We start from the raw sequence: 15,455 nt of genomic DNA on the forward strand, positions 1-15,455 counted from the left end.
TTTGCCCGAAAATTCAAAAGAGGGAGGGAGTGGGGTTGAGCGAACTAGCATGGCAGCGGAAGGACTACAAGTCCCATGATCCACCCTGTTAGCTGCCACAGGAAGAGAGCGTGGACCTGTGGGTGTGGCTTTCTGGAAGCCCCGCCTTCAGAACGCTGCTCCAATAGGAGTCGCCTTCGTGTCTATGGCGACGGTGGGCGGTGGCAGCCAGCCTGTGGAAGGAGAAGCCACCGCCTCAAGGATCGCGCAGCTAAGAGTGAATCCGGTGGGGAGCGGGCTCCCCCTCGCGATCGGCAGGGACGGCGAGCCCTGTGGAAAGAACAAGGAGGCGGTCCCGGAGGCGCAGCAACACCTGGGGCAGAAAGGGCAGGCATGAGCAACCAGCTGAGTCCAGTTCCAGGCCACTAGGGGCAGGCGTAGCGGTCCGGGTGGGCAGAGTCCGCAGGGGGCTCCTCCTCCGCCATCAGGGCCGGAGGGGTCTTAGCTAGTGGGTGCCCGGCCCCAGTGTGTGCACACAGAGAAACTGAGTCATGGGACAGGTAAAGGGCTGGTCTAGGGAACCTTCGGTCTTAGGCTCTGGTTTAAAGGCAAAGCCCCCTCCTCCCGCCATCCCCTTTGTATGCCATGGCCTTGGCCCGCCCTGTTCAGCTCCTGCTGCACCCCGGCGTGTTGTGTGGTGTGACCGTGGGTGACTGGGGCTTCTCGGCGAACCCAGCATAGTCACAGGCATCCCGCGACCCCCATGACCTACCTGGAAACAGCCCGCTTTGCAGTGGGGTTGTCTCGTTCTAGAGGGGCAGCAGCAGCATCCCCTTATAACACCGAGAAGGTCCTCAGGGCGCACTCCTGCAGGCCTTCCCAGGCCTGGAGGGAAGTCTCATCTGTCGCTCCCATCCACCTGTCCCCCAGAATCTAAAGGATGGAGCCAACTACCTGTAAGAGCAGCGAATCAGAGGAAGACTATGTTGAAGAAGAGGAGTCAGAGGAGGAGTGTGATAAGGAGGAAGTCACCATCCCTCCTGACCCTTCTCAGCAGACACTCTCAAAGGCGGACTGTGAGGCGCTGGGGAATGAAGTTGCCTTATCCATTGTAGCCACAAAGATTCCGAAAAAAGACAAAGCCCCAGCTGACTTAGATGATTTAGGGGTTGGGAGAAGGAAGAGAAAGCAGAAATGCAGGTAACTGGTCCCTGGAGCCCCTCATGTGCTCGGCCCCGGAGTCACACCCTAGCCTCCCTTTGCAGTTGGGCTGGGACCCGGTGTCTTCCCTCTGGCCTGGGGAGGATGGCAGGGAATCCTGGAGCATCGTTAACCTTTTGGTGCGACAAAAACAAACACAACTCAGAACCACTGGGGCTGGCTTCGTGTAGAATTTCAGCACGTGTGTATCACCCTGGCCCCCCAGAGGCCTCTGGAGGAAATGAGTTGCATGGGGAATTTGCTGGGCGTCTCTTCATCTGGGCGCCTGATTTCTGCCCTTCCTGCCTTCCAGAGCCCTGGCCATCAACCTGACCAACTGCAGGTATGAGAGTGGTAAGTGCCGGGCTCATCCCTCTCACCACTGCTGTCCCTGTGACTCCGGGATGGTCCCAGTCAGGCTTCCGGCCCCTGGACCTTGTAAGGCTGTCCCGGAGCCCAAACCAAGCCCCTTGGCTTGGCCACTGGCAGGTGCGGAACCCCTCGGCTAAGAAGGAAAAAAATCACTCAGACGCACCACTGCCTCACCCTTTTCGTTTTTTATCGGAGACACGACCCGGTTAAAACCATTGTTCCGAAGGAAGTTCTTGAGGCGGCTGCAGTGATTGTTTAAGAAAATACCAGCTGGGTCAGCCATGCCTTTCTCCCCTCTTACCCCCACTGTCATCTGTGCAAGGGGCCACCCACAGAGTGAGGTGCTGGTCTGACCCCTGCTGAGGGTCAGCTCTGCAGGCCAGGAAGCGTCCTGATTGCGAGAGGGAATGACGGGGACCGACAGGCAGGCTCTAGTGTCCTCTGTCAGGTTGGGGAATGGCCCTGACGGCTTCGTGCTCTTGGAGTTGTCCCACAGCACCTGACATGCCCAGCCGCGGTGAGAACTCCCTCCCTCTTCAACCTGCTCTCCAGTCAGGGCTGCTCCTTACGCCACCCAGACTCAGTCCCAAGGCCTCTGCCTATGCCCAGGCTGGCCCTGTGACCTCCCTCCACAGTGCGCCGGGCGGCCCAGACGTGCGGCCTGAAGGAGGTGGGGGAAGATGAGGAGTGGACCGTGTACTGGACAGACTGTGCTGTCTCGCTGGAACGCGTCATGGACATGAAGAGGTTTCAGGTACAACCTCCCAACCCGAGATTCCAGCAGGACTATGGCCCCAGAATGACTGCCGGCACCCGTTCTGCCAGGTGCCCAAGGCTGCCACCTGGTGGCCGCGCCCCCATGCAGAGCACGGAAGGCCATGGCTGGGGGCGTGTGCTCCAGTGCAAATACTTTCCTCTGGAATCTCTGGAACTTCTCTTATCTGAAGCAGTGTCTGCTGTGTGCATGGGGGCGTGCGTGCCCAGCTGGCCCCTTCAGGGCAGGCCCGTTCGGAGTCAGGGCCAGTGGAGGGACCCAGCCTTCCCAGCAGCTGAGCCTAGCACCCCACGTCCACTCAGTCACGTGGGGCCCTCCGTGGCTGCGAGAAAGACAGACCGGGGCCCACGAGACGATTGTGACTTCTTCATGGAACTCTTGTGACCCTCTAATTGGGTCTTTGTGTTGGTGAGGGATAAAATAATTAAAAGGGGCCTGCAGGCTTACTTTGAGGGGAAACCTCAAAATAACCTCATTGAGGAGACCGCAGCCTGTCCCACCGCAAGAAGAGGCAGACACTGCCCTTATGGTCTTCTCTCATCAAGCCCTCAAACACGACCCTGAGTGGCAGCTGTCTTCTGCGAAGAGGAGGACCCTGTGCCTCGGGGGCTCACGCGGCTAGCCAGGGGGACAGCCAGCAAGAGAGCCCCGAGGCGCGGTGACAGGCCACCTCCCACGCCACCCGCAGCAGACAGATGGCGCCGTGCCCTCTGGGGCCGCGCCCTCCTCGGGCTGCTCTCCAGGGTCCTTTCCTCGGTGGGGAAATGTCTTCTCATTTGCTCTGTGCCGCCACACACCAGCCACTTACAGAACCAGTCCCCGTGGTCTCAGGGACGTCCGGGTGGCTCTAGATGGCCCACAGTCCCATCTCGCCCTTCCCACTGAGCCTCATTGGCTAACCCCGGTGTGTCGCGGTGTTTTGGGGAGAGAGGCCGTGGACGGGTTTCCCACCTGCCTTAGGGCATCCTCCTGTTTTCTCCTTGGGTTAGGAGGCAGGGTTTACCTCCACTGACTACCTTGACCTTCCCAGTCCTCCCCTGCCTTCTGGACGCCCGGATCCAAGGAACAGCCGCTTACCCCGGGGGGTGGCGTAAGTAGCTGGCTCCGTTTTCAGAAAATCAACCACTTCCCGGGCATGACGGAGATCTGCCGCAAAGACTTGCTGGCCCGGAACATGAAGCGCATGCAGAGACTCTACCCCCTGGAGTACAACATCTTCCCGCGCACCTGGTGCCTCCCCTCGGAGTGAGCGGCACGCCGCGGCGGAGGGGGGTCACCCCCTCTGCGTTCCCTGCACACTCTGGCCCCGCGACCTGGAGCGTCGCAGGGGGGTGGGAGAGGGATGCTCTGAGACTGAGGGCTGCAGCGAGAGCATGGCCCCGAGGGCAGGAGGGACTCCAAGGGGCCCCGGGACGGCCGCGATGCCCAGGGACCGTCTGACCAGCAGCCTCTGTCTGCCCGTAGCTACGGGGACTTCCAGGCCTGTGGTCGTCAGCGGAAAACCCGAACGTTTATCTGCAAGCCAGACAGCGGCTCCCAGGGCCGCGGCATCTTCCTCACCCGGAACCCCCGGGACATCAAGCCGGGAGAGCATATGATCTGCCAGCAGTACATCTCCAAGGTGAAGGGCGCCCCGCGGCCGCCGGGTCCCCCTGCGGGCACTGGCTGCCCCGCTCTCCCAGAGCCAGGGAGGCCGCTGGTGTCGGGCTCCGCCCCTTTCTGCCAGGCCCCGCCCCTTTCTGCCGCTCCTCTCCTATTGGAAGAGCGCGTGGAGCCCTGGCGCAGAGCCAGCCTATCGGGGTTTGAATCTGAGTCCTTCCACTTTTTAGATACACGGGGCTTGGGTACCTGTCTTACCCTTTCTGTACCCCAGTTTCCTCCCTAGTTGACGGGGATAATAACAGTAACGACGTGGTCACTGTGAAATTTAAGCGAGGTGTTACACAGTCAAAGCGCGCAGGACCCTGGGTAGTACAGAGCGTTACCCCTGCGGGCAAACACTCAAAGCGTTGTCCTCCGCCCCCCACGGCCGGCGCTGCGTACCCAGCCCTTCCTCATCGACGGCTTCAAGTTCGACATGCGCGTCTACGTCCTGCTCACGTCCTGTGACCCCCTGCGGATCTTCATGTACGAGGAGGGCCTGGCCCGCTTCGCCACCATGCCCTACGTGGAGCCCAACCAGAACAACCTGGTAAGGGGCGGGGGGCAGCCCTGGGGACGGGCAGCACCCCCCCCCCCACACCTTTTCCACTGCTAAGTGCTGAGGTGTTCTGGGGAAACTGAGGAGAGGGGCTTGTGATGCAGCTGGACGGTCGCCCAGGACAAGGAGCGAAGCCGGTGAGCGCTCCGGCACCCGGCTGGGAGGGGAGGGACAGCACGACCCTCCCCGGGGGGCGGGCAGAGGCACAGGAGGTGAGCCGTCCCTGGCGCTCAAGAGGCAGTGCAGAGCTGGCGAGGAGCGCGGCCCCGAGGCCACAGGGCCGCTCTCTCCCCAGGATGACATCTGCATGCACCTGACCAACTACGCCATCAACAAGCACAACGAGAACTTTGTCCGCGACGACGCCGTGGGCAGCAAGAGGTATGGCCCACCCCGTCGTCTTCCCCTGTCCCTCGGCCCTAAGTCTCAGTGGCCGTGAAACTGAGACCGGCTCTTGGGAGGCTGACTGCTGGGGAAAACTCAGCCTTGACAGATCCCTGTCCTGTGTGTGACCACCCAGGGAGGCCCCTCCCACCAATAACTAGACCCTGCTGCGAGCTGGCGGCCCCCCCCCCCTGAAAGCACAAGGAGCCCAGGCATGGCCTTAGGGTTAGGGAGCCTCCTGCCTGCAGCCCCGCCCCACTGGCCAGGACGAGGTCTCCCTCTGAGCACTGGGCCTCACAGGAAGCTGTCGACGCTCAACGCCTGGCTGCGAGAACGCAGCTACGACCCCCGAGAGATATGGGGGGGCATCGAGGACATCATCATCAAAACCGTCATCTCGGCCCACTCGGTGCTGCGCCACAACTACCGAACCTGCTTTCCCCAATACCTGAGCGGGGGCACTTGTGCCTGTTTTGAGATCCTTGGTTTCGACATCTTGCTGGACCACAAGCTGAAGCCCTGGCTGCTGGAGGTGAGGACTATCTCCTGGGCTTTGCAAAGCCAAGGTCCAGCCCTGGCTGGTGTGGCTCAGTGGATTGAGCTCTGGCTGCGAACCAAAGGGTCACTGGTTCAGTTCCCAGTCAGGGCACGTGCCTGGGTTGCTGGCAGGGTCCCCAGTAGGGGGCGTGCGAGAGGCAACCACACATGGATGTTTCTCTCCTTCCCTTCCCCCTCTCTAAAAATAATAAAATCTTTAAAAAAGCAAAAACAAAAACAAAAAACCAAGGTCCAGAGGCCTCCCTGAGCAGTCAGGTGGGGGAGCAGAGGACGGGGGTGCGGCGGCGCCAGGCGGGGAGGGGCTGCGGCAGGCCTGAGATCTCCGTACTTTGCACCTGTTGAGTCAGATCTTGGTGGTCTCTGGCGTCCACCGTAGTAGGAATCCAGGTTTGGGATCCCAGGAGTCGCTCGTGTAAGCCTTGCCTTCAAGGACCGCGTGTCTGAGCAGCCAGTCTGATTGTTTACTGGGCCTTGTGTGTGGTCAGAACACCGAGCCCCGTGGCTGAGGCCGCTGGAGGGGGCGTCTCTCCCGCACCCTCCCCGGGCCTGCAGGAGACGGCCGCCCGCTCAGGCGGCCTGGGGGCGGGCGGATAACGACTCCTCCCGGCAGGTGAACCACTCTCCCAGCTTCACCACGGACTCGCTGCTGGACCAAGAGGTGAAGGACGCGCTGCTCTGCGACACGCTGGTCCTCATCAACCTGCGCGGCTGCGACAAGCGGAAGGTGCTGGAGGAAGACAAGCGGCGCGTGAAAGGCCGGCTCCTGCAGGGCCAGCAGGAGCTGCGCGAAGCCAGGTAGCGCAGGCGGGCGCCCGCCGGAGGTGGGGGGGGTGTCCCTTGGGTCCCATTTCCCTGAGAAACAAAACCCTCCTCCGGGTGGAGGAGGCAGCCTGGAGCCGCGCTATGAGAAACAACGCGTTGTGCGTAGATAAATACACCGCGGGGCGTGGACACCGGTGTTCAGAGTGCGGAGGACGCAGTGCACGCGGCTGTGCTCACAAACATGCGGCGCACGGGCATACGTGTATTTATTATACCAACTGCTTCTCTCCCTTCGCACACTCGGCGCGCCACGTAGCCGTGTGTTTTAGAGCCGCTTCGTGTTAGTGCCTGAGCTGGGTGCAGCTTCACGAGCTGTTTCTTTTTTAAACAAAGTCCCTCTAGAAACCCCTTCCTGAGAAAATTTATAGCCACGAGCCCTGGCTGGTGTGGCTCAGTTAGTTGGGCATCGTCTTGCCAAACAAGAAGTCACCAGTTTGATTCGATTCCAGGTCAGGGCACGTGCCTGGGTTGCGGGTTTGAAGCAAGCAATCCATGTTTCTCTCCCCCACTTTCTCCCGCCCTCCCCCTCTTTAAAAATAAATAAATATATTTTTTAAAAAGTTTATAGTAATGAAACACATAACAGTTTAGTTGTTCAACATTAAGGGACAGTTTTTTATTTTTTGCCTTTGTTTTTAGGGGATGGGTTACATCAGTATTGTCCACCCACTGCTGTTTTCCTTGTAAGATGGGTTATTACCACGTGGGGATTTATTGCTGATACGGAATTACAGTTAACGAGGCATAAAAATGAATCTGAGTAGATTCAGCATTAGCATAATAATGCTGTTCTTCCCCCCCCACCACCACACCCACACAGCAAGATGCGAGGCCAGCGTGTACTAGGTTTGCGGAGGCCGTCTTGAGGGCCTCATGCACGGAAGGCCCACGGACATCTGCGTGAGCAGGGGCGAAGGGTAACTGTACACGCCCTGGGTGTTCGTGAGACCACACTATGCACGTGACTTGCTGAACCCCATCTTTCAGTGGGGATAAGCGGTTGAAAACTACTGAACGTCATGAACACACTCATACACTAGAGTGCTAGGCAGCTGTTTAGAAATGCTGTGTGATCCTGCTTTCATTCAAAGAGGAGAAAGGGCGGAAGGAAGGATGGAAGGAAGGAAAGAGGGCAGGAGGGAGGGAAGGCCGGCGGCCAGGGCGGTGCAGGGCAAAGCCAGGGTTCAGACGCAGGAGGTCCTGCCTCGGCCTCTGTGCTCAGAACCAACATACGAGCTGCATTGTAAGACTGTGGGCAGTTTTTTATCATCATCTTTTCTGCTTCTCTAGATTTTCTGAAATTAGAAACCCAATTTCTATAATCAGGGGCCTGTGAGACTGTGAGAACTTGGCGTTAGCCTATGAGCGGACCCCACTGCACTGAAGACGAAAACCAGATTTCCGGAAGTCGAGCCTGTTTTCATTACCGTACACGGGCGGGACGGCCACAGATGGGCTTCCCAGCTCGCGCCACATGGGCAGGGGCCCGAGAGGCCGGGAGCTCGGGGCAGGGCCTCAGAGCTTCGGCCAGCCCGCCTGTCCCGCTGCCTCACCCAGAGCTCGGTTTCTGCAGGCGCGAACAGACCGAATTGTCCCAGGCGGCGCTTCTGGACCAGGAATGCTACGAGGATTCCCACCTTGGGGGCTACCGGAGGATCTACCCCGGGCCCGACACAGAGAAGTACACGCCCTTCTTCAAGCACAGCGGCTCCCTCTTCCAGGAGACGGCGGCCTCCAAGGCCAGAGAGGAGTGCGCCAGGTACTTCGCCCTGCCTGCTCCTCTCCCCACCTGGGTGGGGACGGATCTGGAAGCTGACCTGCTCCCCAGCAGGGTGGAGAGGATGCCAGGCGCTGGAGGAAAGAGGGATGGACTTACGCAGTTTATTGGTCTTCGTGGCTCAGTTTAGGAGGTGTCCCATCTTCCCCCGCAGCCCTCGCCCACCAGTCCCCCAAACGGACCATCATTCCCTGCTCTTTCCCGATCCCTGTTCTCCCTCACTGCCCCCCCACCCTTCTCCGCACAAGTTCTCCGGTATCTGAATCTGCTGTATCTCATCAGGCAGCAGCTGGAAGAGATCCGCCTCAAGCAGGAGCAGCGCGACGTCTTAGACACGAAGCGGCGGAGGGAAAACAAGGAGCAGAGCCAGGGGGAGTCGGCAGGGGAGAGGAGCTGCTGCAGGACCCGGCTCCGGGGCTTCCCCACCCACCTGGCCTACCGGAGCCGGAACCGGAAGAAAGAGGTGTCCGGGGCTTTGTGGCTCTTGACTTTCTGCAGGAAAATGGGGTAGGAGTATTAGAGAAGGGAATCTCTGCTGTCCTTTCCTCCTCATTTGAGACAGAGAGAGAGGAGCTCCTAGTGAGTCCATTGAATCTGGCCCTTTGGAACAGGAGGTGAGAAGGGAGAGCAAGAGGGACCGGCACTAGGGTCAGGGAAGGGGTGGCGGAGAGCGGGCGGGAGCCCTGCAGTCATCCGTTGGTGGTCGGGACTCACCATCCGAGACCCTGCATGCATCTCCCGTGTACCTTGTAGCTGCCACCAGGATACCCGGACACCATGCAGCCTCAGGAAATCGTGGAAGAGGAGGAGCTGGAGCGGTTGAAGGCCCTGCTGCAACGGGAGAATCTCATCCGAAGCATGGGCATTGTAGAGCAGATCACCAGCATGGTGCACCCCGGCAACCGGGACCAGAAGAAGCTTCACGAGTATCGGGTGAGGGTCGCCGTGCAGCATCTCGCACAGCAGGGAACAAGGGCGGTGCCGGCGCGCAATGCTGGCTGCGGCCCCAGGAGGCTAATGTGACGGTGTCTGGCAGTGGAGCCTGGGCAAGCAGTCTGTGCTGGGCCTCAGGAAAGGGGCTGCTGGTTCCTCTTACGGCTGTCCCCCAAGCGCCCTTGCTTTTAGTGACATCCAGCCAAGTGCAGCTCCCTGCCTTCTCACAAGAGACCTGTTTGCTATAGCCCTATCTGGCAAGGACCCCAAACCCACGACTGACCACCACCTTCGGTGGCTTCTGTGTAATCTCTCCCTGGCACTGCCCGTGCCGTGGCTCTAAGGGGTGATAAGTAAAGCCTTGGGCCTGCAAAACAGCTGCCGCATTCACTGTTCCCTGGGGTAGTGGCAAACCCGATGGGTCCCGTTCTTGTTGAGCCCCGGAGAAGGAACTGGTTAGGCAGCGGCTCTGGCCTAGAAGAGGTTTTTCCGTTGTCTATGTTTCCCACCACTCCCTCCAGCCTCACGAGAAACGTGGTAAGAGGCTGCTTTTCTCCTCTAGTCTAGATCTCATCCGGACGGGCTGAGCAGTCAAGAACTGCCGTCTATGAGTCTGTTCCCATTGGTCCTCCTGAGCGGGGCGGACAAAGAGCAGGGCCCTCCTCCTGTCCTGCAGCCAGTTCGATCCCACGAGTTGATCCCCAGGATCTTAGGGCCACTGCCACGCATGAATACTGCACTTCTGCCTCATGCCCGGTACTACCTACAGCCCAGGAACGTCAACTGGATAAGAGATCCAGCCGCCTTTGGCCCCTGTTCATTGTCAACGAAGAAATCTGACGAGCGCTGTTTTCCCATTCCCAGAGTCAGGCCCGATAGCCGTAAGTATGCAAAACTAGCTTTGGTCACTGAGTTCCCACCAGCAGGTGTTCCAGCTGGGATGCTCCCAAATATAATGCGGCATCTCCAGCAGCGCGGGAACGTGGGAGGCAGTGGAGCCATCTGCCGCCTCCTCTGTGCTGGAGCCTGGTGGTGGAAATGGCAGAAACACGGTCCCAGCACTCTGCAAACACAACAGGGAAATGGACAAGCAAACGCACCGATGACAATACAGTGTGGGAAAGATGCTGGAGGGAAGCACAGGGTGCCATTCCTCTGTGTTGGTCATTGAGAGACAGTTGGGAAAGAGTAGTAAGTAGCAAGCAACTCAGGGGGCCCCATGTTTCCACTGCAGAAGGCCAAGCCAGCAGGAGGCTAGAAGCCATAAACAGAGCCATGGCAGGATCAGTGCCATCCTGTTTAACCCCAAGGCAGGGCTACTTTCTGCAACGGGAAAGAGTGGTAAGTAGCCCGTGGACTGAATGCACCTTGCCCTCCATCGTCCACTGTGGACAACAAGCAGCCAAGGCCCAGGACCTCCCCCTCTGCCGTGCCTCTGCACCCCTGATGCAGAGTGCCACTGCGGCCCTGGACATCAGCCACCACAGGTAAATGCAGGAAGGAAGCCCAGCACTCAAGCTCTGCTGGAGAACCCTTCAGCTTTCCTAAGGGGCAAAGGGCCTTCGAGCGCTGCCCAGTGAAGAGACTGCCACCAAGCTTGAGTCTGAAAAGCCCTGGCCAGGAACTCGGTTTGCATAAGGCACAAACACAAAGACACCAAGAATTCCTCGATACCGCAAGAGTATTTCCGGACCAGGGAAGACCAAACAACGAAGACAGGCGCCAGGGCGGGCCTTGCACTCACCTCCGCCCTTCAAACCTGGGCCTGGATTTATCGCTAGCTGATGGGTCTGGACCCTGGTGCGGCCCGGGGCTGGAGTTGATTCGGGACACAAGGAGTTCGTTTCCCCAGAGGAGCCGAGTGTCCAGGCACGGGGCTGTCGCCGTCAGAAGACCCCTTGGGGACGCCCTCCCGCCGTTGGGGAGACTGGCCGGCCTGGGCCGCCGTTGTGGGGAAGGGTTGGCTCTCGGCAGTTGAACCCGTCTTTTTATTAAAGTTTATGCCGTTTTGCAGGATCGTCCTCCACCTCATTCAGACTCTCGCCTACCAGCAAAGCTCTACCTGTAGTTACAGCAGGGAAGAGTGGGCTGCGGAACTCGCTAAGCCCAGGGTCCCCCTTCCGCCGGAAGCTGGAAGGGCGTGCCCCGCCCCCTGTCCTCCCCCCAGGCCCCCCTGCTTCCTTCCAGCCCCTCCACTTCCGGTTCCGCCGTCTGGCTTCGCTGGTCCGCATTTTGGCCTGCAGGCGGTTCTGTCGACATGGCGGGTGGTCTGGGTCTCTCGCTCGCCGGGCGTGCCCGCGCTGTCGTCGCTCGCTGTGGTCTCGCGACCCGAGGGGTGGCAGGCCCAGGCTCTATGGGCCGCGAGCCGGATCACGATACCTACTGGGAGCCGGAGGAGCGGGAGCTGCAGGAGGTGGAGAGGTACCAGCTCCTTTCCGGGCCCTCAGCCTGAAGGAGGGTCTCCGGCCCCGGCGATCCAGGCCGCGTCTCCTTGGCGCCGGGCGTCCAGCCGTTGCCTCTGCAGCGGCCCGTGTTTCTTATTCTGATCAGAGACGCAGGGGCAGGTGTTCAGCTCCTTCGGGACCACGGGTCCCTTGACCAGTGACGAGTTTCATCACCCGTGTAGGGAGCTCGGCTAGCCCAAGTTCTAGGCGTTAGATTTCCGGGGCGGTGAGCAAGGAGGAGGCCTAGCACTCCGTGATTTAGCCCGAGACTCTTCAGCCCCCCAGCTAGCTCCCACGCATGGCTTCTGCCATTGGTTCTCTTCTCCAGCGCCCTGAAACGACAGAAAAAGGCCATTCGGTTCCAGAAAATTCGGAGGCAAATGGAGGCGCCAGGTGCCCCACCCAGGACTCTGACGAGGGAAGCCATGGAGCAGATCCGGTAAGACCCCCGTTGTCTGGATCTGTGTTGGGGAGGGAGGGATACTGCGCAAGATCATGTGGTTTTTCTACTTTCTTTTATTAGCATTTCAGATTTCCTTTTCTTAAAGATTTCATTTATTTCAGAGAAGGGGGAAGGGAGTGAGAAAGGAGAAACATCGGTGTAGGGGAGATAACAACATTGCGTTGCCTTTCGCGTGGCCCCTACTGGCCGGCGTCCCAGGAATGCGCCCCGACTGGAAACGGAACTGCGATCTTTCAGTTCCAGGGTGGACACTCGATCCACCGAGCCCCACCGAGCCGCACTGGGTGGAGCTCAGATTTCTTTTCTTATTCATTCCTTCTGCTTCTCCTGTTGTTGTTTTTTGTTTGTTTGTTTGTTTTTTGTTTTTTGCTTTTTTTTTTTTAGAGCAAGAGAAGAAGGAACAAAAGGAACATCAGTTTGTTGTCCCACGTTTTGTGCATTCACTGGTCGCTGGCATGTGCCCTGACCAGACCGCAGCCTTGGCGTCTGGGGCCTGCTCTCGCTGGCTGACCTCCGGGCCAGGGCTCATTTATGGTTTCTTATGGCAAAGTAATGGAATGAACTGCCATAAACCCGTCATCTTGATTTAAAATTTTTAATGTTGTGACACGGTTCATTTTGCTGAAATTTTAAAATTGTCAACTGCAGGCCTCATAACATTTAAATGCTAGATAGTAAATCAGGACGTTCTTACTCTAAGAACCAGGGACGGGAGCTTTCGTGGTTTATGCCCATTTTTGAAATTCTTTTCTCCCTTCACCCCGGTACCACTTGCCTCTATTTCTAGAGCTGCTTTTCTCTTTCCTTCCTGAACATCCCTGCTTCCTCCTGTTGGTTAAATGTTGCTGTTTTCTTTAGAGCTGTGTTCTCAGTCATTTTCTCTCACTCGGCATATTTCCCTGCCTAACGGCAGCCACCCACCCACACGGCTTCAACCACCTTTGCTGTCGGCTTATGACTTCCAAAGCCATCATCTTCAGTCCGTGTTTTTCTCCTGACCCCCAGCTGTGCACCGGACGCCTCCGTCTGGATGCCACACAGGTTCCTCCAACTCGGCGTGTACAAGATAGAATTCACCACTGTTCCGGACAGTTTAATCCCGCTCCTGATTTCGCTGTAACCCTGAATGAGCCCGCAAGTCAGCCCAGCTAAAATCCTGGTCTCAGCCTCCTTCCTCACCACGTTCTCCCACGTGGCCCTCCTAAAATACTTCTCAGGTCTCTTGCTTCCTCCTCTCTCACTGCCACCACCTTGGTCCACCCCGTCTGGATTATTCTGACAGCCTCTTGCCCGAGCTTTCCGCCTCTAGTCTTGCCGCTGAAGGACCACCACTGGATTGGGCTTCACAATGAAAGTTTGCTCATGGCATTCCACCCCTTAAAAGCTTTCCTTGGTTTGCTGTTGCTCTGGGATGAACTCCAGATTACTAAGCACGGCATGATCCTGCTCCTGCCTTCACTGTCGGATGAGTTATTCCCCACGAAGATGGTGTTCCGTGCATTTCACATGCTCGCTCTGCCATCAGTATTTTTGGCCCCCCACCGCCGGCTCGCTAACTCCTTTGCATCCTTTCAGACCAGCTCTAACATCGACTTCCCGGAGCAGCTCCTGGGCCACGCTGCCCGGGTTGTGACAGCCTGTTCGTGGGTCTCCGTCGTGGGAGCTCTCACAGCATCCTGTGCTGTGAGACCCATCACAGTGTTGTTCCGTGTTAACATATTCGTCTTGGCCCCCGGATTGTACGTTCTTTGAAGGGAAGGACGGTCTTCACGCGGTCACCGGGGTTCATGGGGGCAGCTGTGTAGGGGGAGGTGGTCAGTCGGTGCGAAATAAAGTGATCGAACAGTGGCTGGGTGTTGCTGTCGGCACTCGGCATGGAGCACAGCCTGTGTTTGCAGCTCCTCTTCCCGTGTAGTTACCACTAATATTGTCAGTCAGCTATTCTGATAGAAGACTTGACAATTTGAAAAACTGCTTTGTTTTCCTGTAGGTACTTACATAAGGAATTTGCAGAGTCCTGGTCAGTCCCCAGGTTGGCGGAAGGCTTTGATGTGAGCACCGATGTGATCAGAAGGGTTTTAAGGAGCAAGTTTGTTCCCACGTTGGAGCAGAAACTGAAGCAGGATCAGAAAGTCCTTAAGAAAGCTGGGCTTGCCCACGTGCTCCGCCAGCTTCCGGGCTCTGGGGAAACCTGGAAACTGCTTCCCACGTGCCACTCTGCATCAGGAGGTGAAGCCTCATCCCAAGGCCAGGGTCGCAGCACAGCTCTGAAGGTGGTGGGACCGAATACTCACAGTACAGACCCACCGAGCAGACAGGAGAGAAGGAACAGCGGGATCCGCAGCCTGGAGAAGGAGGGCTTGGCGCCCGTGGCTGCAGCAGGAGGTCATCGGGGAGAGCTGCGGAAGCGTCCCACCGCGGACTGCGAGGGCACCGGGGGGCCCAACAGTGCCGGATTGCCGAGTGCGGTCAAGCTGGAGGAGCTGGAGGCAGGAGAACAGGGTGGCCAGAACTTCAGCAGCAAAGTAGTGCAGCAGGGGCGAGAGTTCTTTGATGACAACGGAAACTTCCTGTATAGAATCTGAGCTGGAGCCTGACCTGTGGAGGTGCCGCGTGAAACCCCGCTGGGCAAGCGCGTGGACGACTGGCCGGGTACAGCCCAGCTTCCGGGAGCTTGGCCCCCCCTGGTCTGACCCATCCGGACATTCAGTGCTCACCCTTCTTGCTTAGGCTCTCTGTGTTTCAAAACCAGCCCGCGCTGCATGTGTTAGGAATTTCTGTTGTACCTGCAAAATGTGTTTTGGAGGAATTGAAATGTTGGCCTTCTGACTTGGTTTATTTCTTGATTAATGAACACTAACAGTTCTGAAGCTGCTTAGTCAGTTGATTGTTTTCATTACGTGCAAAATAAACTGAAATGTAGCGGTGTGATCACTGGTTCTGTGGGTGGGAGGGCTTACCTGTGAAACCTGGTGTGGGAAGGAAGGGGCGAAGGGTGCCTTGTCTGCGAACACTGGCAGGGAGATGGGGCCGGGGGATCGCCCGCAGAGAGCTCTGTAGGTCACTGCTCAGTGCTGGAATCTGACAGGTAAAAGGACATGAATTTTTTAGTTGCTAAAGTTATCAAAGATTGAAATGTGTGTGGGGTTTGACTTTTTAAAATTTGCAACATAGGCAAAGGCTTTGGGGCCCTCATCCCCTCCAGTCCCTTTCAAAGACTGAAAAAGTATCTCTTCAGTTTCTCACATCTTGGCAGCAGTGTTATGCTGGAGGCAAGAACAGATAACAGGCCCCTTTTAGCAAATGACACCATCACAAAGGAATGTGGATTTGCCTGAGGCCACGTGACTGCTCCTAAGTAGCAAACCTGGTATTGAACCCAGGTCCTATCCTTAATTCAAGGCCTTTAAAATTGGAGACACTTTGTTATAGCAAAGTGATTGTCGTAGAGAGGGAATGAGTCCTGCGAGCAGCAGAAACCCAGTGACAGTTTTCAACCATGTCTCGTTTTAACAATTCACAGCAAAAATCGGTTATTTGGAGCTTAC

General features: G+C 57.8%; 2 protein-coding genes and 1 long non-coding RNA gene across 3 annotated transcripts; 2 read left to right on the plus strand and 1 right to left on the minus strand.

The window, feature by feature from the left end:
- The first annotated feature begins 918 nt into the window (after window positions 1-918).
- TTLL13 (tubulin tyrosine ligase like 13) lies at window positions 919-10,750 on the plus strand. The gene is made up of 14 exons (XM_045824865.1): window positions 919-1,179; window positions 1,493-1,533; window positions 2,187-2,305; window positions 3,441-3,571; window positions 3,791-3,947; window positions 4,374-4,517; window positions 4,822-4,907; window positions 5,211-5,442; window positions 6,079-6,263; window positions 7,864-8,049; window positions 8,350-8,539; window positions 8,821-9,000; window positions 9,563-9,881; window positions 10,235-10,750. The coding sequence occupies exons 1-14, from the start codon at window positions 920-922 to the stop codon at window positions 10,489-10,491; spliced, it is 2,487 nt and encodes an 828-aa protein (XP_045680821.1). The 5' UTR covers window position 919; the 3' UTR covers window positions 10,492-10,750.
- LOC123809653 lies at window positions 6,877-8,954 on the minus strand. The gene is made up of 2 exons (XR_006784046.1): window positions 8,814-8,954; window positions 6,877-8,559 (listed from the first exon to the last, which is right to left on the minus strand). It is a non-coding gene; the product is annotated as an uncharacterized LOC123809653 (long non-coding RNA).
- A 451-nt stretch (window positions 10,751-11,201) lies between the features above and the next one.
- Window positions 11,202-14,835, plus strand: LOC123809632 (neugrin-like). The gene is made up of 3 exons (XM_045824848.1): window positions 11,202-11,421; window positions 11,773-11,883; window positions 13,898-14,835. Exons 1-3 carry the CDS (start codon window positions 11,258-11,260, stop codon window positions 14,490-14,492), a joined length of 870 nt encoding a protein of 289 aa, XP_045680804.1. The 5' UTR covers window positions 11,202-11,257; the 3' UTR covers window positions 14,493-14,835.
- The last annotated feature ends 620 nt before the right edge of the window (window positions 14,836-15,455 follow it).

Source organism: Phyllostomus hastatus, unplaced genomic scaffold (assembly GCF_019186645.2).
Source record: "Phyllostomus hastatus isolate PE091 unplaced genomic scaffold, TTU_PhHast_1.1 phas_scaffold_555, whole genome shotgun sequence".
Lineage (NCBI taxonomy): Eukaryota > Metazoa > Chordata > Mammalia > Chiroptera > Phyllostomidae > Phyllostomus > Phyllostomus hastatus.